The sequence below is a fragment of the Sorex fumeus genome, unplaced genomic scaffold (genome assembly GCF_029834395.1).
Source record: "Sorex fumeus unplaced genomic scaffold, SorFum_2.1 ptg000055l, whole genome shotgun sequence".
Taxonomy (NCBI): Eukaryota; Metazoa; Chordata; class Mammalia; order Eulipotyphla; family Soricidae; genus Sorex; species Sorex fumeus.
In genome coordinates this window covers 6,667,227-6,694,296 of record NW_026606112.1, presented here as the reverse complement: position 1 = coordinate 6,694,296, position 27,070 = coordinate 6,667,227, and the positions used below count along the sequence as shown (strand labels likewise).

The window sequence follows — 27,070 nt, the reverse complement described above, 5'->3', positions numbered from 1 at the left end:
GAAGGTTTGTCTTTATATGAGGAGCAAATGTAAACCTTTTCAGAACTCCTACAAAGGAAGGGGTGTGACTATCATAATTAAGACATAGGCTTGAGATCGGGAATAAAGCAACAGAATCTTAACAGATGATGAAAACAGAATCAAAGTTATGAGGAGACACATTAAAGGAGTGAAATTCATTGACATTTTGAGTATGTTAGACAGTCGTTCAAAAAAATCAATAAATAAATAAGAACAAAACCTAATTACTCAAAATAAAAGTAGCTTTATAGCATGAACAGAATTGACCAAGAAGGAAGGTGGTTCCACCCTACGAACAGAATTACTGCAGATTTTCGGTCACTTGTATGAGCAAGCAGGTGGACAGAGAGTAAGGGACCTATACAAGAAAGACCTGTGAAAGTGGGGCTATCTTTAATGTAAAAGAGAAGAAATGAACAAATCTGACATAACTGTATCTAGAAAACTTGGGAGAATACTTTTAAAATTGGTTTTAAAAAAGGAGAAGTAGTTATTAAGTCAAAAGTGGGCAGGGAGTCTAAAATCTGGCTAGAAACAACTTCCAAGAAAAACAGAGAAGGAAGACTGGGGAAACAGAACAGTGGATAGGCTCCAGACTGCTTTCCAATAGCTGACTCAAGCTCCATTTGCAGAACCCCATTTGGTCCCCTGTGTACCACCAGAAGTGATCACTGAGGACAGAGCCAAGAGTAAGTCCATCATCTAGATGGTCACCAAACAAAAACTGCAAAAGGAAAAGACAAGATTAAGCCCGGGAAAAAGCAGATAATCTATAACAAGCTTGTCCAGAATAACTTCATTGTGGACTGAAACCAATCTCCACATCAGACTGGGACACAGTTGAAAACAAATCTTAGGTTTGTAACAGGAGCCATTTTATAATTATACACATTTTTGCTTACCATCAAAACTACTGGGCTGGAGCGATAGCACAGCGGGTAGGGCGTTTGCCTTGCACGCAGCCAACATGGCTGACCCGAGTTCGATTCCTCCACCCCTCTCGGAGAGCCCGGCAAGCTGCCGAGAGTATTCGATATGCCAGACACAGTAACAACAAAGTCTCCAATGGAGACGTTACTGGGCCCGCTCGAGCAAATCGATGATCAACGGGAGGGCCTTTACTTTACTTTTACTTTTACTTTATCAAAACTACTAAAAACAGTTAGTATATTTTAAAGACCACATCTACCATACCTCTTAAAAATTCTTTTGAAGGATCATTAGATTGCAGCACATGCTTTGTGCATGGTCGGCCCCCAGCACTGCATCATTACCCAACATCCACAGATTAAGTCAAGCACACTCGCATCCCAAAATTTAAAACATTTCTAACTCTTCATTCATGTGGTTTTATTATTGGCAAATAATAGTGTCCTCACGGGGGAGTGGTGGGGGAGGGTTGAGTTTCTCTCCCCCCTCCCCCACCCCGAGCAGAGCTCCAGCAGCTGAGGACCTCCGGAGCCAGCCACAGCCATGCAGGGACCACTCTCCACACATTCGGACGGGCCTCATGCATGAAAGAACTGGCAGAGGAATCCAGGCATGCGGGTCCCGGGGCTGAGGTCTCCAAGCCTATTCGGATTGGGACTGGGCCTTCTCCAACCAGACCTCCTATCTTCCAGTAGGTAGGCGTCACACCCACCAGCTGCTGCCAGCGCCAGGTTGGTCCCATCAATGGCCAAGACGCAGAGACTATAAAACCCAGCTCCCAGAAGCATGCGACTGCATTAACGGCCGCGCAACATCTTATTATCTTATTTTTCCTTTGGAGAAACTGGCAGGCTACCAAAAGTATCCTGCCCGCACGGCAGAGTCTGGCAAACTTCCCATGTTGTACTCAATATTCCAAATACCAGTAACAATGATGGGTTTCATTTTCCTAATCCTGAAAGAGCATTGAAATGGCTCTTTTAAAACCTCAGGGCTAGGAAGAAGGAGACGTTACTGGTGCCTGCTCAAGGAAATCGACGAACAACAGGATGATCATCAATAGTGCCTGTTCTCTACATCTGGATTAAATATTTATCAAATTTCCGCAATGTCATTATGAAGTTATTATAAAGTTATTATAAGTCAGTGACAGCAGCTACTCTAATATTGTACATCTGCATACAGATTCAAACTGCACTAGTAACTGATTGCGTTTTCAGCGGTGCAGGAAACCTTACATGTAACTTGGTTAGAACTACTGATCATTAACTGCAAATAAGATAATCCTGCCAAGATAATGGTACATAATATTTTGCTTGTCAACAGTCACTGTCCTGCCGATGTTCACTGATTTGCTCAAGCGGGCCCAGTAACATTGTGAGACTTGCTACTGTGTTTGGTACATCAAATACGTCACCGGGTAGCTTGCCAGGATTTGCTGTGCAGATGAGATACTCTCGGTAGCTTGCCAGGCTCTCTGAGAGGGGCGGAGGTATCTAACTTGGGCCGGCCCTGTTGGCTGCATGGAAGGCAAAAGCCCTATCCACCGTGCTATCCCTCCAGCCCATTTTGCTTGTATTAATCTATATAAATTACTGAACTGGAATGTAGATCATAGCATTATGAAAGGAATCAAAATGTGTGTCTTCTAGACTACTCTTATCATATGATGACTCAGATTCTCAGGCAATAATTTAAATTGGCAATGGCATCTGTTGCAGTTAAGTTTATGGCTGCATCTCCACAAATGGTTCCCCTTAAAACAAAGATTATCTAGCTCCTGAGGGTCTTATTTTAAAAGGATGTTAACAGTTGTAACAAAGAAAGGAATAGTATCATTCAGTTTATTCTTAATTACCCATACCAATAAATACATATAGAGATATAGAAAATTCAAACACAATAAAACAGATTACTTCAATCATAGGAAATATGCTTTGATAAATTGCACTATTCCAAAACAAATGATTTCCCTTGTTCCACAGGTCTTGGACAAAGTTAGATACTTTGCCACATTTTGCTCTCTCTTTACACCAGAATACTTTTATTTTTCAACATAAGCAGGTATTGAATGTCTACCTTGATAATAGTAATATGCTAAATTCCATTCTTCTCTCAACATTTTTTCTGACCTTATATATGGCTTTACTCAACTTGGAAAAAGAACAAGGGATGCATGGGAAAATAAAGAGTTTGTGTTTAAATGTAACTTCCTTGATATTGTGCTAAAGTGTGAATGAACACAACAGTAATTCCCTCTAACCCTCAAAATAGTACTTGGGATTTTTAGGAATACCAGCACACAGTGCAAGAATCAAGATAGGATGTAAAGGAAAAAAAATCAACAGGAGAAGAAAGATTCTCTGGAAAACTGGATTTGGCAGAAGGTATATTTATTAGTAACAAAGGGTTATCATTCTAGGAAGTATAGATAAGAATCATTTAAAGCATTAATAATGAAATCTAACAAAGTTTGGACATACTCTAGCTTCTTTAGTCAAAGAGTGAAGATCCAGGAATATAGCTGATGATCCATTTTAGATATTATACTTCAAATTATTATACTGTATTATACTTCAAGACATTATACTACAATCTCTTACTGTTCATTTGCAGAAGCCCTGACTGTCTGCTGTATCCCAGGAAATGTTGCAATGAAAAATCAGACCATGGCCTTATTCTCCTGGAGATTGCATTGCTGTGGAAGGCAGCAGGCAATAAAACTGATGTTATGCAATGGATTTCACAGTGACAAGTGAGGGTATTTGGACCTCCAAAGTACAGCATGCTAAGTGGTATAGAAAGACAACAGAGCATCTGAAGAGAACTGAAATGATCTGACTTTCTTGTTGCATGAATGCCCTGACACCTGTATTGAAAAAATGACTAGAATCCATGAATGGAGGTTGTTACATTCATTCTAACAGGTGTGAGAGCTTGTACTACAGGGGTTCAGAGGGCGTGCTGAGATTTGGTCAGAATCCAGGCATATTCCCCAAAGTGAAACTAGCAAGATTTAACTAATGGGTTGGATGTGAGATATGAGAAGTGAAAAGATGCAAGAATGGATATGATGATTGGGGTTTATTACATGAAGATAATCAAGCATAAAACAGAGTAAGTGTAAAAAGTTCTATTTCCGAGGCTCTACATTCTATGGGAACTATTCCATCCCTGCACTGTTTATAAAAATGGATAACAATAATTGTTATGTCTGTTTGACCAAAGAGGCCAGGGGCTGATGTTCATACATTTAATAAATGTCAAGTATTCTTTAAGAAAATAAGTAAATATGCAGTATCCATAACTGCCAAAGGCAAGTTCTATGATGTTATGTAAAAACGGATTTAAGAAAACTACATATTCACCTGTCTCTAGAGGCTCTGGTGTCTACTTGTCCACTACTGTTTAGGAGTTGGAGTATAGTATAAAGGGCAGAGCACATGCCTTACATGAGGCTAACTTGAGTTCAATCCCTGGCACCCGATTTGGTCTCCGTAGCATTGCCAAGTGTGATCCCTGAGAGTAGAGTCAGGAATAAATACTGAGCAATGCCAGGTCTGGTCTCCCAAACAAAAAAAGTAACAGTGGACAGGCACATGGGTCCTGCTATCAAAAACGGCCCTGGAGAGTGAGAGTTAACCACTCAGAATTCTTAAGTGCTCTTATAACAATGATAATAACAAGAAACCTCTCCTACCTCTGGGAAGCACATACTTAAAAACAGCACCTGTCCTGGGAGTAAAACAGGCTGATGGTACAGACATAGCAGTTGATGACTCTGATCAATTATAACGGTTTTGGTTGAGGAGCAAGGTACCCAACTAAATTTTCTAAATCAGGAATTTCTAACTTGGGAGTTTTTATAAAATCTTATGACTTTAGTAAAATTCATTCTCAACTATGGACAATGTTTTTACTAAGGAATCTGGGGGAACTAAGTTAGAACAACTGCTGGGAAAAGAAAAATGCCAAATTATGCCTGTGGGTAATGCAGCAGTTGAGAAGTAATGAGACAGGTTTCAGGGCAGACAAAGGTTAATAGTTATGCATAGGTGACTCAGAAACATTTCACCAAAAGTGAAGAATTCGTCTCCGTGAAGATGTAAAAATAATTTCCCATTTATATTCTAAATTTTGATTTACATTCGGAGGAAACAGTTCAATGTCTTCATTAGAATGATGCAAAGTTTAATTTTTTATTAAGGTTCATTAAGGCAGATTTTTATAAGCCACAATGGCTGAGTTCTCAGTTTCCACAAAATAAAAAAATAACCACTATCTATACACATGGGAAGAAACAAATTGCTTCACGAAATATTCTTAGTTATGATTCTAAAGGTTTCATTCTAAATTTACATGTATATATGCATATATCATAACATATACTCCTCTTTAAAAATGTTACTTTACTATGTATGAATGACTTCCAGTGAAAATACCTTATTCGAATCATTTCATGTGGCTAAGAGTCTCAGTTTTCACAGAAGCAGTAATTTCACAGATTTGAAAATTAAAGACCTAAGGCATATTTGCAAAGAGTTTATACCAAAGTCAATAAAATCGATACACAAAGATGAACTAGTTTCACAGAAGGACTAACTGGTCAATTGTAAATATGTAACTTATGAGCAGGTATGGGCTGACACATTCTACTTAAACAAAGCATGTGTTTAATTTTTAACTGCTGCAAGTGAATATGGCAAAACAGATTTTTCACATAAGATAGGAGCTTTATTTAGAAGGTCTTAAAACACTGATGCCGTGGCATATGTGGGATTCACTTCGAGCAGGTGAGGGGAAGACGAGAAGCCCCTCAAAGAGAATGGCAATCTCCCTCCAGGGCAGTGAAACCAAAGAATAAGGAACGGGTCCCTGAGAACCAGTCAAGGGTCAAGGCCTTGTGTTTTAAGCAATAGTAGAAGAGAAAAACCTCTGATTTCAAACACAAGACCCATATTTCATATCACTGCCATGGACAATTTTCTGATTTTTCAGCAATGATACCACATAAAAGCGATTCTTCACATAAGCAATTCTGTATAAAATGCTCCAGAACAATGTTTGGCAAACTTTTTCTGCAAAGGCTATATATATTATATTATATATATATATATATATATATATATATATATGTCTTTTCTGGCCAATCTGTGTTATAATGGCACAATATGACCATAGGAACCCAAGACAATCCATGAATAACCAACTAAACTCTAGAAACTAAAATAAGCAGTGGGTTTCTTGTTTTTTAAGGCCAATCATAGATAACTAATGACTATTCTATGGCTAAATATAATGTTCAAGACTTTGAAATAGCAAGCATAGTAAAATTCTTTGTATTACAAATGAGCAATAGACACATACTTTATATGTCATAATTTATTGCAGTGATGTACTTTGACAATTCCTATTTGATCTGTTTGGTTTATTTATTTATTTAGGAACTATCAAACACTGCTATGTTGAGTTCACAATGGAAGGTGATTCAGAGCTTGAAAAAAAATGAATAAACTATTCCAGTGTGAACAGCAACTGAAGCTTACTCATTACTCACTTACTGAATTACCCCAAACAATAATAGCTTTCTATAAGATATATTTGTTGAATGCTTTTTATGTGCTACACACTGACATATGGTCTAGGAAGCTAGATGATTAAATGAAGGGAAGCATCTCCTCATAAGAGGAAACGTTGTAGCAGTTTCAAAAGGGTAAATATCCATATTTGTAAAATGAGATAATTATACTAGCTACATATTTTGTAAAACTACTATGAATAGGAAGCATTTAGTGGCCTGCACGAGTATAAGGGTTAAAAGCACTCCTTTTGCACAGTACCAAAACCGGTTCAAATCCCCAGCACAACCTATGTTCCTCTGAGCATTGTCAGGGGTTAGTCCTAAGCACAGACCCAAGAATAGCCCCTGAGTACGACTGAATGTGGCCCCTGAAACAAAACTAAACAAAAAAGAAATCAAGAAGACAAATGAAGCACTCAGCAAAATTTCTGGGATCTATCCAGGAGTTTCTTTCCACATCACTATTAGCCAAATAAGGGCAATAAATAATTTTAAACATCAAGTTGAGCCCATGGCTCAAGTGGCAAAGCCCAAGCACATGCCCTGAATATAGCCCTGGATTCTCTTTCATTCCTGGTAACACACACCCCTGGGCTTTATCCCCTGCATCAGTGGGCCCTTGAGAACTGCAGGGAGGGGCCCGGGATCCTTAAGTACCTCCAGGGGTAGCTCCTGCACAATAAACATAAACCAACTTGAGTGGTTACACCAAAATGAAAGGCTTGAAAGTAATATAAAATCCTAATATTTGGGGGGGAACAGAGTGATAGCACAGCAGGAAGGGAGCTTGCCTTGCATGTGGCCCACCAGAATTCAATTCCCAGCACTCCCTCTGGTCCCCCAACCCCCACCAGAGTGATCCCTGAGTACAGAGCAAGGAGTAAGCCCTGAACACCATAGTTGAGACCCAACAAAAACAAACAAAAATTCCCAGAATTTTTCAGAGAAGGGACCCCCGTTTTAGTTTCCAGGTAATGAATTTATATATAGTCAATCAAGGCATACAACACAGAACTTTTGACACTCTGTGTCATTCTCCACTTACCCTCCAAAAATTCTCATAAGATTTAAAACTTGAGGGGCTGGAGCGATAGCACGGCGGGTAGGGCGTTTGCCTTGCACGCAGCCAACATGGCCGACACAGGTTCGATTCCCAGCATCCCATATGGTCCCCCGAGCACCGCCAGGAGCAATTCCTGAGTGCATGAGCCAGGAGTAACCCCTGAGCATCGTCGGGTGTGACCCCAAAAAAGCAAAAAAAAAAAGATTTAAAACTTGATTCTTTTTTAAAAAACACATGACACCTTTATGTAGCTGGACAAGGGAAATAGCCAGGAATATGCCCCAAGGGGGAAAGCACAAGCTTAGTATGTGTGAGGCCCTTAGTTTGATCTCTAGCCCCATGCAGCCCTCACCAATCCTGCCAGGTCCCTAAAATAATAAAAAGCCTGTCTTAAGCAAACGTATAAGATTAACCTTTAGTAATAAGAGAAAAAAATATGATGCATTGGTATGGCAGCTAAAGGTGAATTCTCAAAGGTTCTTGTCTACTATTTTTTTTATTGCTAAGCATTCAGAATTTATAAGAATCTTTGAAATTACTAGATTTTCACTAAATATTTGCTTCACGAAAGAACAGAAAACAACAAACGACTTGTAAACTTGTTTTTGCTTTAATGTTATGGCATCCAAAACCCTAAGATGTAAATTATTTAAAAACAACATAAAAAATCCTCGGCATCTCCAGTACGAAAGTTATGTATCTTCTTATTATTAATCTTCTACGAATCTTCATATTGGTCAGAAACTAATGTCTGTGACATTTCATAGAAATAATAATAAAAAAAAAACTTACCTTCTTTTTCTACTCTGAAAACAAAAGTTCTTTGTGTTGTAACAACTTCAAATTTGTTGTCTCCTTGAACTCGTACCGTAGATATAGCAGAAAGAGGAATGATTCCTTTTGAATACTTCTCCTGTGTTGATTCAAGCAAAGAATACACAAAGACTACTTGTTAAAATAAAATTCTCTTGACCTTACCAGAAATAGTAACACAATACTGACAAGCGCTTCTTTTCCATAATTCAATATAAAATTTTGAAACAGTACATATTCTTGTGTATGCACTGTCCCACAAAGAAAAATATTAAATTGCTCCTTTCAGGTGGATCTATTTTTCAATTTTCTCATCATCTGGAACTAAGAGGCAAAAAATCAAAAGCAATCAGACAAGACCAGCAATATATAGTCCAAAAAGCAAGAGAATGTTCTTTCAAACAATCTAGTCACAATGATTTTATGGTGTCTACAGGCATCTGGTGGCCAAAACAGGTACTGTAACTGAACCACTTCAAAAGTATTGCTCTTACATATCATAAAGAAAATGTGTAAGAAACCACACCGCTGGGTTTTTTTCGATTAACCATAATACTCCATGATCTAATGAGAATGTCACTAGATCCAACTATTTCACAATCATGTTATTCTATGACATTTATACTTCAGTGACTAAAATATGATATAAAGATGGACTGGGCAATTTGTAATTGGCAATGTACATAATAAAAAATTTTTAGGGCAATTATAAGACTCCTGATGCTATTCTTTCTTCATAGTTTTAAACTGAACTATCCTACGCCGTTTGACATAATGACTGCCACACAATTTCGAGTCTTCATGAAATGTGCTACATTTTCTAAAATCTGTAAAGAAAAATTCAAATAATAGCTATGTATTCAAGGAACCTCAAAATGAAAGAGCAGCTAATGCAATCATATAAATGTCTAATTGGATACAAACCATGAGGCATAAGAATACAAAAGACAGGAATTCACAATGCTACTTCTAAAAGACGAGAGATAATGGCAGAGAAATGTTTACTTCTGTTGCCGATACTAGAAAATCTAAATCTAACCAAACAAATCAGTTATAGGATCCACCCTGATCAGATAAATAAAATTATAAGATGTGTAAGAAGAGACTGAAGAGGAGAATACAAAGCAATGAGACCAAAACCATAAATCACGGTCATCTAATATATGGTCTTGAGTACTCATCCAAGTTTAGATTCGTCTTCCTTCGTCTCCTCTTCCCTACCATAGCATCATACAGGGAACCCTCATTTTGAAATAGGTCCCGAGAACTATGCAACTACCGCTGTGGTAATGTATGTGCTCAACCAATGTTGTTCCACTGGAAATTCCTGCAGACCAGCACTTTTCTGCATCCAGGTGCATGGATCGACAGTTACAACCAAGGCAGTAGATGAGAGTGGTATTCAATCATTCTCACCTCCAGACTGGCACAATTCACACACAGGTAGTTGAAGACCACTGCACTAAACTAGTCCAGCAGAAAAAGTATCAAGTTCCTGTTCCACCCAACAGTATAGCCCTGTCATATATGGCGGATAGGCAAGGGGACAGAGAGGGGACGGATGTCAGCAACAGGGGGTTCTCAGGTTCATCCTCTGCTAAGAGTGCTCTCATGCTGCTTTCTCATAGTTCTTCAGCAGTTTCTTCTCCTCCACTGTCTCTGCTCCAATCTCCCATCCCTGACTTTATTTATCCAAGTCCTACCAACTCTTCAGTGCCACCTAAAGTACGAATTCTATGAAAGCCTTCCTCTTTCCTCTCAGTGAGGATTCAGTTACTATATTTAAATTATGATTTAGAAAGAAAAGTGGGCAACCTCACAGGAAGGAGAAAAAATTTTGAAAATGGTATAATTTTTCCTTTATTTTCCACATCTCTCCTTCTTCCGTTATCCACTTAAGGCAACTCTACTATATATAACCATCAAACTGTGCATGGACTTATCCCATCAGACTTTTACAATTTAACTGTATCGTGAAAATGCACCCTCCTGCTTACATTTCATTTCATTTTCATTTCATCATCCTGTTAATCGTCGATTGCCTCGAGCAGGCCCCAGTAACGTCTCTTTCATCCTAGCCCTGAGATTATATTCAGGGCTCTTTAGGAGAATGAGACCCATCATTGTTACTGGTATTTGGCATATTTGGTAGGCCACGGGGAGTTTGCCAGACTCTGCCCTGTGGGAAGGCTACATTCGACAGCCTGCAAGTTTGTCCAATGTAGGAATGAGATAGTAAGATGTCGCGCGGCCGCGAATGCGGCCGCGCGGTTCCGGGATCTGGATTTTATAGTCTCTGAGTCTTGGCCGCTGATGGGATTACACGGCGCCAGGGGGCCAGGTGGTGGGTGTGACCCCCGCCTACTGGAATTTGGAGGATCTGGGTGGAAGATGCTCGACTCCAATTCGAGTAGGCTTGGAGGTCTCGGCCCCGGAACCCGCGTGGCTTTGTCCCTCTGCCAGTACCTTCAGGTGTGCGGAGAGTGGTCTCAGCATGGTGGTGGCTGGTCCTGGAGGTCTCCGGCTGCCGTAGCCCTGGCCGGGGCGGGGAGGAAAGCTCAACCCGCTCCCCTCCAAGGGACTCCGGGAAGGAACATCCGAGGCGCGGGGGCAGAGACTGCACTGCTCTCGTCCGGGCCGAGACCTCCAAGCCTACTCGAATTGGAGTCGAGCATCTTCCACCCAGATCCTCCAAATTCCAGTAGGCGAGGGTCACACCCACCACCTGGCCCCCTGGCGCCGTGTAATCCCATCAGCGGCCAAGACTCAGAGACTATAAAATCCAGATCCCGGACGAGAGCAGTGCAGTCTCTGCCCCCGCGCCTCGGATGTTCCTTCCCGGAGTCCCTTGGAGGGGAGCGGGTTGAGCTTTCCTCCCCGCCCCGGCCAGGGCTACGGCAGCCGGAGACCTCCAGGACCAGCCACCACCATGCTGAGACCACTCTCCGCACACCTGAAGGTACTGGCAGAGGGACAAAGCCACGCGGGTTCCGGGGCCGAGACCTCCAAGCCTACTCGAATTGGAGTCGAGCATCTTCCACCCAGATCCTCCAAATTCCAGTAGGCGGGGGTCACACCCACCACCTGGCCCCCTGGCGCCGTGTAATCCCATCAGCGGCCAAGACTCAGAGACTATAAAATCCAGATCCCGGACGAGAGCAGTGCAGTCTCTGCCCCCGCGCCTCGGATGTTCCTTCCCGGAGTCCCTTGGAGGGGAGCGGGTTGAGCTTTCCTCCCCGCCCCGGCCAGGGCTACGGCAGCCGGAGACCTCCAGGACCAGCCACCACCATGCTGAGACCACTCTCCGCACACCTGAAGGTACTGGCAGAGGGACAAAGCCACGCGGGTTCCGGGGCCGAGACCTCCAAGCCTACTCGAATTGGAGTCGAGCATCTTCCACCCAGATCCTCCAAATTCCAGTAGGCGGGGGTCACACCCACCACCTGGCCCCCTGGCACCGTGTAATCCCATCAGCGGCCAAGACTCAGAGACTATAAAATCCAGATCCCGGACGAGAGCAGTGCAGTCTCTGCCCCCTGCTTACATATCAGCCTAATAAAATGTTGCTTAACTAGTTTGAAATTACAGTTTTTGACATATGATGTGGCTTTGCTGATCAAACTTATAACATGCTCTGCAGCTAAATATCAACATGCTGCTTTTATCCACATCTGTCTTCTTGGAGGTTCCTGAAAGAACTGTGGCTCTGTGTAGACTAGCTCATCTACATAGTGCTGGTTCTGCTAAGATGTACATTTCACAATGCTCTTCTCAAAGTCACTGCTTCTACATTCTTCCCATTTCTAACCAGCCTCTTCTCCATCCCTGATCTTCACCAGGAAGATAACCCTCCTCTCATATGTAGATGCTAGCACTATGGTTTGTGTTCATGAAATGTGAGTCACTGTATTTGTGGTATGCGGGCGTCAGTTTAACCACAGACTATACTTTTCCTCGAGCAATTATTATCTAGACTTAAATGATTATTTTATTTTTACTACGCAATCCTTTGCCTATTAGAGTCTCTCCAGTAGACTGCCTAATTCATATACAACCTACTGAAATACATCTATTTTCCTCATCACGTTTCACATAATCAGTGTTGTATAAATATTTTCTGAGTGTATTATATTTCCAATTATTCACAATTTTGCTAAATTCTAACTGCTCACTTAATGGTTTCTAAATTAACTTTTAACAGCTCTATTAGCTTATCCATTAGTCAAGTTTCTTATACAATGGGTCGGGACTCCAGAATTTGAGAGTCACAAAAACTCTTTATTACAAAATTTCTTGGTCATAAATAGCTGTAAGTGGAAAATGTTTAATAAGTCCTACTCTATACTAGTGTTTCTCAAAGTAGGTGATACTGTCCCATCCCAAGGGAGGAGAGGACTGATACTGGAAGATGCAGTGATAGGGTGGGGCGTTGGGGACAGCAGCAGCTGAGGTACAATTGGAGGAGGGAGAGTTTATATTTGGTGACTTAATGAAAGTAGATTTCCAGGGAGGCACTGAGTAATTTTTTTTCCTAAAAAGAAGCAGTAGAACAAGTAATTTTAGGAGCCTCCAGTATATACTTTTATACTCTTGATAATTCATCCCTGCTCTGCCTTCTAACCATTCTGGTGTATTATTGTTCAAAAGTCATGGTGGAGAAAATAAAGAAAAGATTCAAAAAAGAGGCATCAAGGAATTTCTTGACATTTAACGTGATTTGGCTGGAAAGGAATGGCTATGTAGGTACTGATGTGACAGCCAAATCATGCAGGCAAAAGTATAGGAAGGGGCAAGTCCAAACTCCCCAGCATATACTCAGAGAGCACTGACAACAGTCACTAAATATGGGCAGGACACTGCTGACTTCACAGAGGATGTCCAATAATGTAAAGCAATTAGACTAATAGCTACTCAAGAAATTCTGCGGTAAGACAGAGTATCTTGCTGTTGAACAGCTTAATAAATGGGAGGGGGTTTGGCATCTTCAGTGATGTTAGGGGACATCCAGGGCACCTGTGACCCTGTGTGAAAATTCTAGAATGACCAAAAATACTGTAGCACTGTAGCACTGTCCTCCTGTTGTTCATCAATTTGCTCGAGCAGGCCCAGTAACATCTCCGCTGATTCTTTATAAAAATTATTTGTATTTTCACCCTAGGAGATCCATTCTTGAATTTCACTTTGCCAAAGAATTAAAAGTTTATTAAATATGTCTAGAGTGAGTTATCTATTGAGTAAAATGTTTTAACTAATAAATTTTTCAGTTCTGAAAATTAAGCAGCATTACAGAAAAAGCATGAATATTATTTGTTTAATTTATAATGTTTAATTTACATTGCTGTTGTTTAGGTCCACACCTAATGGTACTCAGGGATTACTGCTGGCTCTCTGCTCAGGGATGACTCCTGGCAGGCACAGTTGGTGCTGGGGATAGAACCTGGGTTGATGTAAGTAGGTAAGCACCTACTTGCTGTACCATCTCTCCAGGAGGAATTCTAAAATACTGCATATACTTCTACATATCCTGAAGAGATTAAAAAACAATTCCTTTAAAAATTATCTACTCACCTATACTATAGTCTTGCATGAGAATTTGTGGAAGAAAGCCAAAAAAATTGCCCAGAGTGATCAAAATGTATTTAAGAAGTTAAATACTATGTAACTTCAGGAAACTAGTTTGTCTAATGACTCCTGTATTATCAGATTCCCAAGATAAATTTCATAATTTTCACATGTTGGGCTGATTTTATATTTCTAACGATCACGGTCACGATCACAATCATCCTGCTGTTCGTCAATTGCCTCGAGCAGGCACCAGTAACGTCTCCTTCATCCTAGTCCTGAGATTTTAAAAAGTGCCACGTTCAAGGCTCTTTCAGGGTTAGGAGAATGAGAACCCTGAGAATCATTGTTACTGGTATTTGGCATATTGGGTACGCCGTGGGGAGTTTGCCAGACTTTGCCATGCGGGCAGGCTGCACTCAGTAGCCTGCCAGGTTGTTGAAAGCAGGAATGAGATAATAAGGTGTCGTGCTTCCGGGAGCTGGGTTTTATATCTCTGGGTCTTGGACGTTGATGGGATTACACATCACTGGGGGGCAGTTGATAGGTGTGACCCCCGCCTACTGGAAGATGGAGGATGCGCAAACCCCGATCTGAGCAGGCTTGGAGATCTCAGCCCCGGGACCTGCATGCCTTTGTTCCTCTGCCGGTACAAACAATTTTGTATTTCTAACAATACACAAAAAAGACAATATAGGGTAGAAAATTAAAAAAAACTCACTGACATCAATTTTAAACTAACTGCATTTTTCACCTTGTAAAATTTTCCTTACAGAAAGAAATTGAAAAGTATCCCTTGAGCCTGTAATGCACAGATATGTAGGTCAAGTTTGTCATTTATCTACCACTTTCAGACAATGAAACAAGTACAGGGAAACTCTGCCCACAGAATTGAGAACAGGGGTGAGTTAGATTTCTTGGCAGGTGAAAAGATACCAAAACTACTGGGATGATGCCATTTTCAGTCACACAATGAAAAGTGCTTGCAGAGAACTGACTGAGCCACATTGAAGAAAGCAGAAGGAGTCAAGGGAATTAGGCACCTCTACTTACTGCCTCCTGAAAACCAATGCAAACACTCCTGAGGGCACACCTGAACAGTAAAAAACCACTATAGCTGTGCGCGTGACCACAAACCCTGCACAGCTGCTCAGACAGTACCACGCCACACCCCAGCTTTCTGTCCTCCATCTGGAAATCTCTGAGAAGTCCAACAACTGCTCTTGTGAAAAGGCTCAAAACAGGCAACTTCTGTCTCCTTCTTAGGAAACATCCATTTCAGAGTTTTATTTTCTTGCCAGGATGAAACCATCATCTGCAGGGAACGGGTCCACATGATAGCATAGTGGGTAGGGCACTTGCCTGGCATGCAGCTGGCACGGTTTTGATCACCATCATACCATCTAGTCCCCAGAGCACCACCAGGAGTGACTCCTGGGCAAAGAGCCAGGAGTAAGCCCTGAGCACTGCTGGTTGTTGCCCCCAAATAAAAAACAAGCAATAATGCGGGGAACAATTTGAATTTCTTTAAAATGCCACTTAGCTTAAAGGATTTGTTATAATCCATTTAATATCAACTTCTTAATGTCAATTTTTAAACAGTGGCATTATCCATTCATTGTTCTGTATCAGTAACTAAGAGTGCAATGAACACTTAACGCCTTACTAGAATAGAAATGAGATTTTAAGGGACAGAGTATGAAAAAAAAGCCCTCTTTGATAAAATAACAGAAATTCTGATTCAAAATGGACATGACTGTATTCCTCCACCCTTCTCGAAGAAACGGCAAGCTACCGAGAGTATCTCGCCCGCACGGTAAAGCCTGGGAAATTATCTGTGACGTATTCGATATGCCAAACACAGTAACAAGAAGTCTCACAATTTGTTGTGAGACATTACTGGTGCCCACTTGAGCAAATCTATGAACAATGGGAGGACAGTGCTACAGTGCAGTACTGTCACCAAAATGACAAAGAAGACTTTCTCAGGCCTGAGGGGTTTTTCTCCTCATTTCTGGGGGCCAGAACAGTTGTGCAGCAGGTAGGATGCTTGCCTTGCACACAGCAAACCTGGGTTTGATACCCGGTACCAGTTACATTCCCCTTAGGACCACCAAGAGTAACTCCAGAGTTAGAGTCAGGAGTACAAGGTTCAGAGCCCTAAGAATCACTGGCTGTGGCCCCAAAATCAAAACAAAGAAATTTGAGGATCTGGAGCAATACTAGAGTGGGTCAGTGTGTTTGCCTTACAAGCAGCCAATCCAGTTAGATTGCTGACATCCCATACAATCCCCCAAAGTACCACCAGAGCCAGGAGTTACCCCTGAGCATGGCCCAAATAAGCCCACCTCCCTCAAGAATCTTTCTGGGCCAGAGGGAGAGAATGGCAGATAGTACACTAGCCTTCCATACGGTCGACCTGGATTTGATGCTGGGTATCCCATCTGGTCCATCAAGCACCAGCAGGAGTGATCACCTGAGTGGAAAATTAGGACTAAATCCTGAACATTGCTGGGTGTGAACCAAAAACAAAACAAATCACAACAAAGAGTTTTCCTCCTCATTTCAAATTAGACAGGAGCACAGGTGTTAAAGAAATCCAGGGTGAGATTCTACCAGAGACCATGCTATAGACACTTCTGCAGAGAAATTATGTCAACAGTCCATAAGCACAAACAACAAATAGCAGCTGAAGCAGAAACCATCTTTAAAAAAATTAGCTTACCACTTAGTAAGCCCATGTTTTTCACTTGTATCTAGCTAGACAAGGTGTGAAGTATTTCTGGCCCATGGGTCATATAAGGGCCCCAAAATGATGGTCTGACCCTGGTGCTCGATGGAATAATGACAGATATACTTCTTATCAAGTGTCCACAGACAGTGTTGCCTATACTATATAGCTCCTGATAAATGCCCAAAAAGCCCTTAGGAGAAGAAAGTTTTCCCAGCCCTAATAGACAATTGCAAAATTAAAACAACACTTCATAAATTCCCTAGTGTTCCTGGTAAACAGTAGCATGCAAAGTCCTCTGCTATGATGGTTGTTACATTCTGTACACACATATACACACACACACAGATATGCTTTGGCCATCCAGCAGCAATAAACCAACATGTAAATGAGGATTTAAATCTATATTCAAGTCACAAACATCAAGAGGCAGTGGTAATCTCAAAAAAATTAGAAAACAAGTTAGATTAAAATCTATAAATAAAAGACTTTAAATTTTGAAAAGGTAGGTTTTCAGTTAAGACTATGAAATCACCTAATTATAATTAGTGAAAATATGACAGCTCTTAACAGTCTTACCTTTTTTTTTTTGCTTTTGGGGGTCATACCCAACGATGCGCAGGGTTATTCCTGGCCCTGCACTCAGGAATCACTCCTGGCCGTGCTTGGGAAAAGGTGGGAATTAAACCCGTGTTGGCCGCGTGCAAGGCAAACACCCTACCTGCTGTGCTATCACTTCAGCCCCCTGTCTTAGTTTTTATTATGGAAAGTTTCAGAAAGACTGAATATTAGTACAAAGAACACCCATAAATTCTACACTAGTATTGACAATTGTTACTATCTTAATTTTTTATTGAGCTATTCAGAATCTGCAAACATATTTTTGTTGCTATTCATATTCTGGGATAGTAGTAAAAAACATTTACAGATATATTTCTGAATATTTAAGACTACATCTAAGCAGAAAGTTTCATTGAGATGGAAGTGTTTAGTCATTATGGCAGGTCCTTGAATATTATTACTTCACTCAATGTCCTTTTGTTAAAATACTGAGGAGAGCGTGTAAAATATTGGCCACTTTGAACAAAACGATATTGACAGAGCACCTGGATTCATTCTAGACAGTAGTTTCACTTCAAGCTGTAGTTTCAAAGCATAGGTGGACCCCGAGTGCATTTTCAATGCATTGTAACCATTTTCACAGAAGAGTCGAGATTTTCAATAAGTTCTAACTTCAAAGGACCTACTCAGCTGCATCTCCCACGAGTCTCCACCACATATTCATGTCCCCAATCATAGAAAACAACTTGATTGTGCCAATTCATGGTCCATTCTTTCACTCCTCGCCTCGGCAGCCCACTTTTCTCTCTGTAAACAGGTCCTGATCTCTCTAAATTCTCATGGTACAAAACATCCTGATTTCCACAAAGTCCTGGCAAATGAAACTTGATGTAAGGGGCACCACTTGATTTCCCCAGAACTACTTCCAGAGCACATAGTATTTCTGCTCGAAGCAATGTGCTGCAACATTCCCAGGGTATGTATTCACTCTGCACTCTAGGATACAGGAAACTTCTCCCATCTGTATACTGATCACAGCAGTAGTTAGCAGAAGACACTCCATAAATCATTGTAAAATATTCGAGTTTTTTTAAAAAGCAATTTTGGATTTCAAGGAAAACTAAAGTTCTGAGAAAGCCTTGCTCACTTCTATCCAAATTCTTTCCTTGTAGATAGTCCAAATCTGACACTTGAAAAGCCAGATCAACTGCTTAGTTACTCAAGTTCAATTATCTAGAAGGCAATCTCTGAAAACTATAAAATGTATTTACCTTCTCATTATTGTAATAGGAAATGCTAAGGCCGTCAAATTTCACCCATCTCTTCTGAAACATCCGTTTTCTGGAAAACATAAAATTATTTTACATTTAACTACTATGAACTTAGATATTAGACATATATGCAATATAACAATTTTAAGTATATTTCCATTTTGATGAAACAGTACAGAAAACAATAGGCTATGACAACAGTTTGGCAATGGTACAAAAAAAACATAAACAGTATTTCTAATCAATTGTTTCATTATTTTTAAAACGAACATTGTTGAACAGAGTGACCCAGATTTGAAAGTTTGAGTAAAATCTCCAATGTGGCCAAGAACGCTACCAATGAAGTCATCTCCTTTCACTGAGCTGACCCCATAACAAAGACAAAACAAAATCTTTCAGTCCATGCGGAAAGCTCTTACAAACTTATCTTTTTCTACCTTCAGTTTTACTTTGGTACATGCATAGCATTTTATTAATGTGACAAAGCTGTCAACTGAATTTATATACATTATAAATTTTGAGCAAATACGATGAAAAGCTAATTGTAATATTGTAGCACTGCACTGTCCTCCCATTGTTCATCAATTTGCTCAAGTGGGCACCAGTAACATCTCACAATAAATCGTGAGGCTTGTTGTTACTGTTTTTGGCATATCGAATATGCCACGAGGAGCTTGCCAGGCCTGCTCTGCTGTGCAGGTGTGATACTTTCAGCAGCTTGCCGGGCTCTCTGAGAGGGACTCTCTGAGAGGAATCAAATCCGGGTCGGCCACGTGCAAGGTAAACACCCTATCAGCTGTGCTATCGCTCCAGCCCAATTGTAATACTATAAATGATTTATTATTAAATAATAATTATTATTTAAAATTACAGTTTCTTATTAAAACATTACAGTTTAGAGGCTGGGGAGATAGTTCAAATGACAGAGCACGTGCTTCACAGTGCAAGACCCTGAGCTCAGTTCCTGATCATACAGCCCTCCCCTAAGCCCCGAAAGAATACCACCAGGCCCCAGGACTGCCAGGTCTGATGTCAGGCACAGCTCTGACAGCCCCAAAGACCTCTGGTTTGAGCATCCTATGCCCTCAGGTCGAGCTACTGCAGGGTATAGTGCAGGCACTTCTACGTGCTGGCATGTATGCATACATATAATCATAAATATTTATTTTTAAGAAGAATGACAAAAACCAAATCGAGCATAAAATGGTTACAAAACAATGTAAAATTAATGCCATTATATTTATAGTTCAGTTTAAAAGAGAAAAACATTTCTGACTATGTAAAATTGAAGAAACATTTCTACTTGGACTTCTTATTTTCTTTCCCTCTCCTCCTTCCCTCAAATCAGACCATCCTAAAGGTTCTGGATATCTGATCTTATACACAGCTGTTTCACTTTAATATTACTCTTAATCTTTAACACATAATATATTAAACCTTACTTCCCATTTTAAAAGGATTTATAAAGAATCCTATCTACCTTTTTCTTGTGCAGTTTCACGACATATTTAAAGAATTGGTGCAATGTTCTGTTTGTGGTTTCTCAGAAGATTTAAGGACAGAAAAAGAAGTTGGGGAAGTATGAAGAACTTGTCTTCCAGCTACTTCCTAAGCAGCCCACATGATTACTCAAGTGAAATACAGTTACTCACCCTACATCCATTCCGTAATTTAGCCACAAAGCTGGAGCAAATTTTAGCAAGTTAAGAGTCGAAGTAGATCAGCAGAGACAGTAGTAGTCGAAGTAGATCCATGAACACAAAATTAAGCATGGACTAGTATGAACACATAAAAACCATCAATTGTGAAACCACAACTGGTTACCCAGCCCCTCTTCCATCTTATTTTCTCATCTACTTCTATCTTCTGGTCAAGAACATAAAATGTGTTCCTTGAATTTTGTAACAGTCAACTGTTGCAGACATCTGGTTTTCCTCTTTCACTGACACAAGAGGTATCCCACAATCAGAAGTTAAAGTAAAGTAAGTAAAGTAAAGGCCCTCCCGTTGATCATCGATTTGCTCAAGCGGGCCCAGTAACGTCTCCATTGGAGACTTTGTTGTTACTGTGTTTGGCATATCGAATACGTCACGGGGAGCTTGCCAGGCTCTGCCGTGCAGGCGAGATACTCTCGGTAGCTTGCCGGGCTCTCCGAGAGGGGCGGAGGAATTGAACTCGAGTCAGCATGTTGGCTGCGTGCAAGGCAAATGCTCTACCACTGTGCTATCGGCAAACAATACATATACGTTAAGGAAATAATAATTATATAGTGTACACACGCAGGTTGGCTTCTGTCACATTTACGGCAGGTAAATCACATCTTCCCACACAACAAAATTTTGTGCATCAAGATATGAAGGGGTGCATGAGCTTGGTAAAAGGAGTTCATGCTCTCTATATAGGGGGCCCAGATTCAGCCTCCAATACTTTATGGTTCCTGGAGCACCATCAGGAGCAACGTCTGATCACAGAACCAGGAGCAGCCCAGAATAACCACTAGCGGTGGCAAAAATATAAAAAAGGTTTTTGGGGATGCGCGAGGCAGGGAGGGGTTCTCACCTTTGTGATAATTTTGCATACATAATCATATAGCTTATTAATATCTTATATTTGGTCCTATAATTAAAATCATCTGAGGAGGTTTAGAGGGTTTAGGACTTTCTATCACCTCTCAAACCCCTCTGAGCACTACTTCTCTTTTGGAATGCCATCTAAGTCACCTACAGACATTCCTTCCCTGAAGAGCTAATCCAATGCTGATAACAGAATTAGTCCTTCTTAAAGCACCCTTTACTTTACTCATAACACTTGATACAATCTCTGATTGTATGAGATTGTGTCATACTAGCCCCTACTTAATGCCACACTAGCCCCTACTTTTTACAGGGACAAAGTCTGTAAAGAATGCTCCAACCTGTCACAGAAGGAGGATGAAGTAAAGAAGGAGGAGAATGATTTGCTGAATAAATAGTGACAAAGCTAAGCGCAGCTCCTTTCTGGGGCCAAGATGACAGGCAGACCAATAAACCTCAAATAACCATCTCTTACATAATCACTATCCTTTTACAGGAACGATGGCTGAAAGCAAGAAAGACTTTCGAAAAGTCAGACTTAAATTCCATTTCTACATCTGGCCGGGGGTTAAGTGAAAAGGAGTTAGACTCTACTTCCGTACGCCTCACTTAAAACTTCTCTGATACTTGGGCTTAATGTTTTATCAGAGGCCTTCTGCCATCTGGATAGACAGTTTGGGTTCTAAAATATTAACCGGAAGTTCGCAGAAAACTTGAGAATTGGATAGAGGGTAGGAAGACAGTTCGGGGAAGACGTCCCATCCAACTAGCACACGGCTTCTTTCAGTCACTGACGAGAAAGGTCTCACACACTCTGAGAAAGGTCCAGCAAAGGCTCATCTATGGCACACTCAGCTTCTCACTCAACCACTCCAATTCTTTCAACTACCAGGTGACCCATGAAATAGGTTTGCCCATTTTAATAAAATATTTTAATGCTTATTAAATCCAATCTTCACCGAGATATAGAAAAAAAACATGACAAATCCCTGCCCACAATGAAACAGAATAAGAGACTCCACATTGTAACAACTAGAAAAACAATTCTTCTGCAGCTGAAGAAAACAACTTTGCAATTCTACCATTAAAATGATTTCCACTACCATTCATTCCACCCTTTAATTTTAGAATCTGCAGTTCCCTACTCTGCAGGCAGTACTTCCCCTAGCCTTCCTGTTTTTCATTTTAGACCCTCTGTTGCCCCACTGCATTCTCACATGCCATTTTCTCTACTTAGAATGCTGCCTACGTGACAGGTTCCTTGTCTTTGAGATCACAGTTGTACAAGTCACTCACTCCAATACGGGAAAGACAGCACAGCACATAGGGAGCTTGCCTTGCTTGCAACACAGGTGTAATCCCTAACCCCACATATATTCTCCCAATGCCTGCCAGGGGTGACCCCTGAGCACAGAGCCATAAATAAGACACGAGCTCTGCCAGATGTGAGCCCCAAACAACATCGACTATACTGTGTAACTTGAAAGAGCAAGATCTTAAACTTTCTCCCACAGTTCTTTAAGGAGCTCAAGTACAAACCTGAAGTGCACATGGTTCCAAGTCTAACCTTCAGCACAGTATGTACTCCCATGCACTGCCATGTGTATTCTTAGAGTCCTGAACACCAAAGGTTGGCTCGGGCTTTTCCCATCACTGTTGATCCTGATGAGCACCACTTCATATGGCCCGAGCCTTAGACAACCCAGCTACACAATCAACCTAATCTCACCAGGAGTGGCAACAGGGGAACCTTCCATATTGCTCAGGAAATGTGAGCTCAAAAAAACCAAATTCATACCAAAAAAGCTTAACACTATATACTGAAAGATATACTAGATTATGTTGTGGTAACAGCTTCACAAGAAATTCAAGTACTGAAGCATTATGCTATATACCTAAAGCTAATACGATACTAATTATAATATAAAACCAAAGAAAGATATGGGAGAAAGCAAAGTAATATATACATAGATATTTATTTATATTTATTTATTTAAATGGATATTCCAGGTAATTCCTATTTAAACATAAAAACTAATTTTAAGATTTATGCATGTGCATGTATATACATTTATTTTGGGATTATACTCTGCTTTATACAAGATGTACTCCTGGCTCTGCACTCTCCCATATCTTTCTTTGGTTTTATGTTATAATTAGTATCTCCTGAGCTGCCAAACTTAAGAATCACCCCAATTCACTGCTCCTGGAGCACATTTGAGGCCGTGTGAACACCTCCAAGTTCCACAATAGAGACAGTCCAATAGGAGAACAGCAACTTAGATGGGAAAGTAGCACAAAGCCAATGAAGCTCAATAAATGAAATAAATAACACAGAAGGCTCAAAGAGCAACAAATTGCTCTCAGTAAATCCTTAGGTTATGACTTTAATACACCATTGTGAGATGTAACAATTTTTGCGATTTTCTTTTATGGAACTATCTTTTGATAATTCCACTTGCCATTTTGTTGCAAGCAATATAAAATTATTGTGTGCCTGCTCACAGGGCAGGCCTGGGGGCTGGGTGGGAAATGGGACAATGGTGGAAGGAAGGTCACACTGGTTTTGAAACAATGGATACCCAAAATAATGGTATTATGAACAACTTTGTAAACCACAATTTAAAAGAGACAGAGGCCAGAGAGATTATATAAAGGATAGGGTATTTGCCTTGCATGTTGCCTACCCAGGTTCAATCCCCTGCACCCCATATGGCCCCCAGAGCCCACAAAAAGTGACCTTTGAGCAAAGAGTCAGGAGTAAGGCCTGAGCAGAGCCAGGTGTGGCCCACAAACAGAAACAAAACAATTTTAAGACAAGGTAAAAAATACGAAGTTTAACTCTAGCCTATTTTGCTACTACTACACAACATAAATTCTATCTGAAATAATTATTCTACAGAGATTTTAATGCCTCAGTCAAGAATGAAATTACTTGGTGAAGTAATATTGATAATAAAAAGAACAGTTATATCATGCTTTGTTTTAATCACTATTGAAAGCCATCTATGAAAGCTAATTAATCATACAACCCACTCAGTGAGACAAGGAATATTATAATTCCCATTTTATAGATGAAAGCAAAGAAGCACCAACTAGTCCAATAAAATTAATAATAGTCAAACAAACAGTAAAGAGTCTCTTTGAATGTTAAATGCAGGCAATCTGGCCTCAATTTCTGTACTACACCCACTTCCCAGTTTCTAGCATTTTTTTTACAGCAAAGCATACTGGGTTTTCCTTTAAGCAGCAATAACATACGGCCTCAACACATCTGATACTTGAGTTTAATTCTGCAAGGTGCTTCAGAATTTTTTTTTTTCAGGAAAACATGTGAAGCAGACAAGAAATATTTTAGCATGGGTTTTAATCCTACCTTTTTAGGGCTCTAGAGGGAAGCATTTCTTCAAGAACCTTTTTAAGAATAATTTATAAGGTTTGTGCAGTATTATTGAATGGATTCCTAAAGACTCTTCCCTAAAGAAATTGTAGGACAGATAGTATAAAGTAGCTGTCATAAATACAGCTTCACCACCTGGTGTCAGTTTTGTTGCTGCAAAATAATGCACCTTAAAAAACCCAAATTGGGGGCTGGAGTGATAGCACAACGGGTAGGGCATGTGCCTTACACGCGGCTGACCCGTGTTCGATTCCCAGCATTCCATATGGTCCCCTGAGCACCGCCAGGAGTAATTCCTGAGTGCAAAGCCAGGAGTAACCCCTGAGCTTAGCCAGGTGTGACCGGGTGAAACTCAAAAAGCAAAAAAAAAAAAAAAAAAAAAAAAAAAAAAATCTCAAATTGATCCAGCCAGTGGCAGGGCCCCTTCCCGGGGCTGCATCTAACTAGACCCCTGAGAATTGCCGGTTTACATCCTCGGGGTCTGCGGGGGATGGGAACTGAGGCACACCCATGCACCCAAAGCTGAACTGTTATGGGGACCCTCTGCTCACTCATCCAGGTACCCGCCTGGGGCAGGGCCCCCTCCCGGGGCTGCGCGTCTAACTAGACCCCACGAGAATCGCCGGTTTACTTCCACAGTCTGCGGGGGATGGGAATTGAGGCACACAGCAGGCACCTAAAGCTGAACCATTACGGAGACCCTCTGTTCACTCATCCAGGTACCTGCCCAGCCACAGGGCCCATTCCCGCAGCCGCGGCCACTAACACAGACATTCCCCGCCTACATACTCCATAGGAACCACTGGAAACACATTAGCTAATAATTCATTTAGCCCATCTCAATCAATTCTGCATGACAAGCAGAGTAGTAACAGTGAGCTTGAAGGTCTAAACCACACAGGTCATAATGGTAAAGCAACACAGAAGCTCACCAAGCTTACTTATTCAGGAGGCTAGCCCAGAAGACCCCAACAGTAATGAAGTCCTAGACAACCTCTCTGACAAGGAATTTAGAAAGGAACTACTAAGGATGCTTAAGGAGCTAAAAGAAAAAATAAAAAGCAATGCCAATAAAAGATAAGAGGATTTGTAGGTAGAAATGAGGAAAAGGCAAACAAAATTACAAACGGAAATGACAGACCTGAAAAACCTGGTAGGCAATTGAAAAACTCAGTGGAAGGCCTCAGCAACAGAGTAACAGCTGCTGAGGACAGAATCAGTGAGCTCGAAGATGAAGTCCAGAGACTCTCCAGAAAAGAGCAGAAAATGGAAAAGCGACTCACAATCCAGGAACAGATGGCAAGAGAAGATCATGATGAAGCAAAGAGGAGTAACATAAGAATTACTGGAGTCCCAGAGGAACAGGAAGAAAACCCTGAGGAAGAAGAAACAGTCAAAAACATCATTGCTAGGAAGTTTCCAGAGCTGAAGAATACATGTAACCACATTCAGGAGGCCTGAAGGGTACCAGCTAGAAGAAATCCGAATAAAAATACCACAAGACACATCCTGATCAAAATGACCAAACCCTTAGATAGAGACAAAATTCTGAAAGCAGCAAGATCAAAGAAAGAAACTTCCTATAAAAGAGTATCCTTACATTCACAGCCTATTTGTCTGATGAAACCCTCATCGCCTGAAAACAGTGGTGGGATGTAGAGAAAAAACTCAATGAAATAAATGCCTCACCAAAAATACTTTACCCAGCGAGACTCTCATTCATAACAGAAGAAACAATACACAGTTTCACAGACAAACAATAGCTCAGAAACTTCATAGACTCAAAACCATGATTATAAGAACAACTAAGTGGGCTACTTTAAGACAAGACAGGTCCCGCACATACACCAAATTTCAACAGAAAAATGGAACAAACCCCCATAACAATAATCTCTCTCACAGTCAATGGCTAAATGCACCAACTAAAAGACACAGAGTGGCAGGATGGATTAGAAAATTGAACCCAACATTCTGCTGCCTGCAAGAAACACATCTCAATAGTCAGAGCAAACACAGGCTCCAAGTCAAAGGCTGGAAAACAATTCTTTAGGCAAACAACTTCCATAAAAAAAAGCTGGGATAGTCATCCTAGTATCAGAACACATTGATCTCAGACTGAAGAAGGTCACAAAAGGCAGTGAAGGCCATTTCTTATTGATCAAGGGATCTATAGAACAGGAAAAACTTGCAATGCTAAATGTATATGCACCTAATGAGGGACCAGCAAAGTACTTAAAACAACTACTCATAGATTTGGAAAAAGAGATCAATAGCAACACAATACTAGTGGCAGACTTCAACACCACTTTGTCACCTCTTGATAGATCAACCAGACTCAAGCTTACCAAGAACATACAGGGAAGAAAAGGAAGAAAGGGACTTAATAGATATATACAGGACACTTCATCCTCAAAAAGCTGAATATACATTCTTCTCAAGTGTGCATGGAACATTCTCCAAGATAGACCACATGCTGAGCCACAAAACATACCTCCATAAAATTAAGAAGATAGAGATTGTATCAACAATCTTTTCAGACCACAATGCGCTGAAATTAGAAGTAA

At 40.7% G+C, this 27,070-nt stretch overlaps 1 protein-coding gene across 1 annotated transcript in view; it reads right to left on the bottom strand.

Moving 5' to 3' along the window:
* ARAP2 (ArfGAP with RhoGAP domain, ankyrin repeat and PH domain 2) overlaps nt 1-27,070 on the bottom strand; it is a 207,555-nt gene that overhangs the window by 127,038 nt on the left and 53,447 nt on the right. Inside the window, exons 7-8 of the mRNA XM_056125562.1 lie at nt 18,534-18,603; nt 8,388-8,508 (exon numbers count right to left, since the gene is read on the bottom strand). Coding sequence (XP_055981537.1) covers nt 8,388-8,508; nt 18,534-18,603 — 191 coding nt within the window. The remainder of the gene's footprint in view (nt 1-8,387; nt 8,509-18,533; nt 18,604-27,070) is intronic.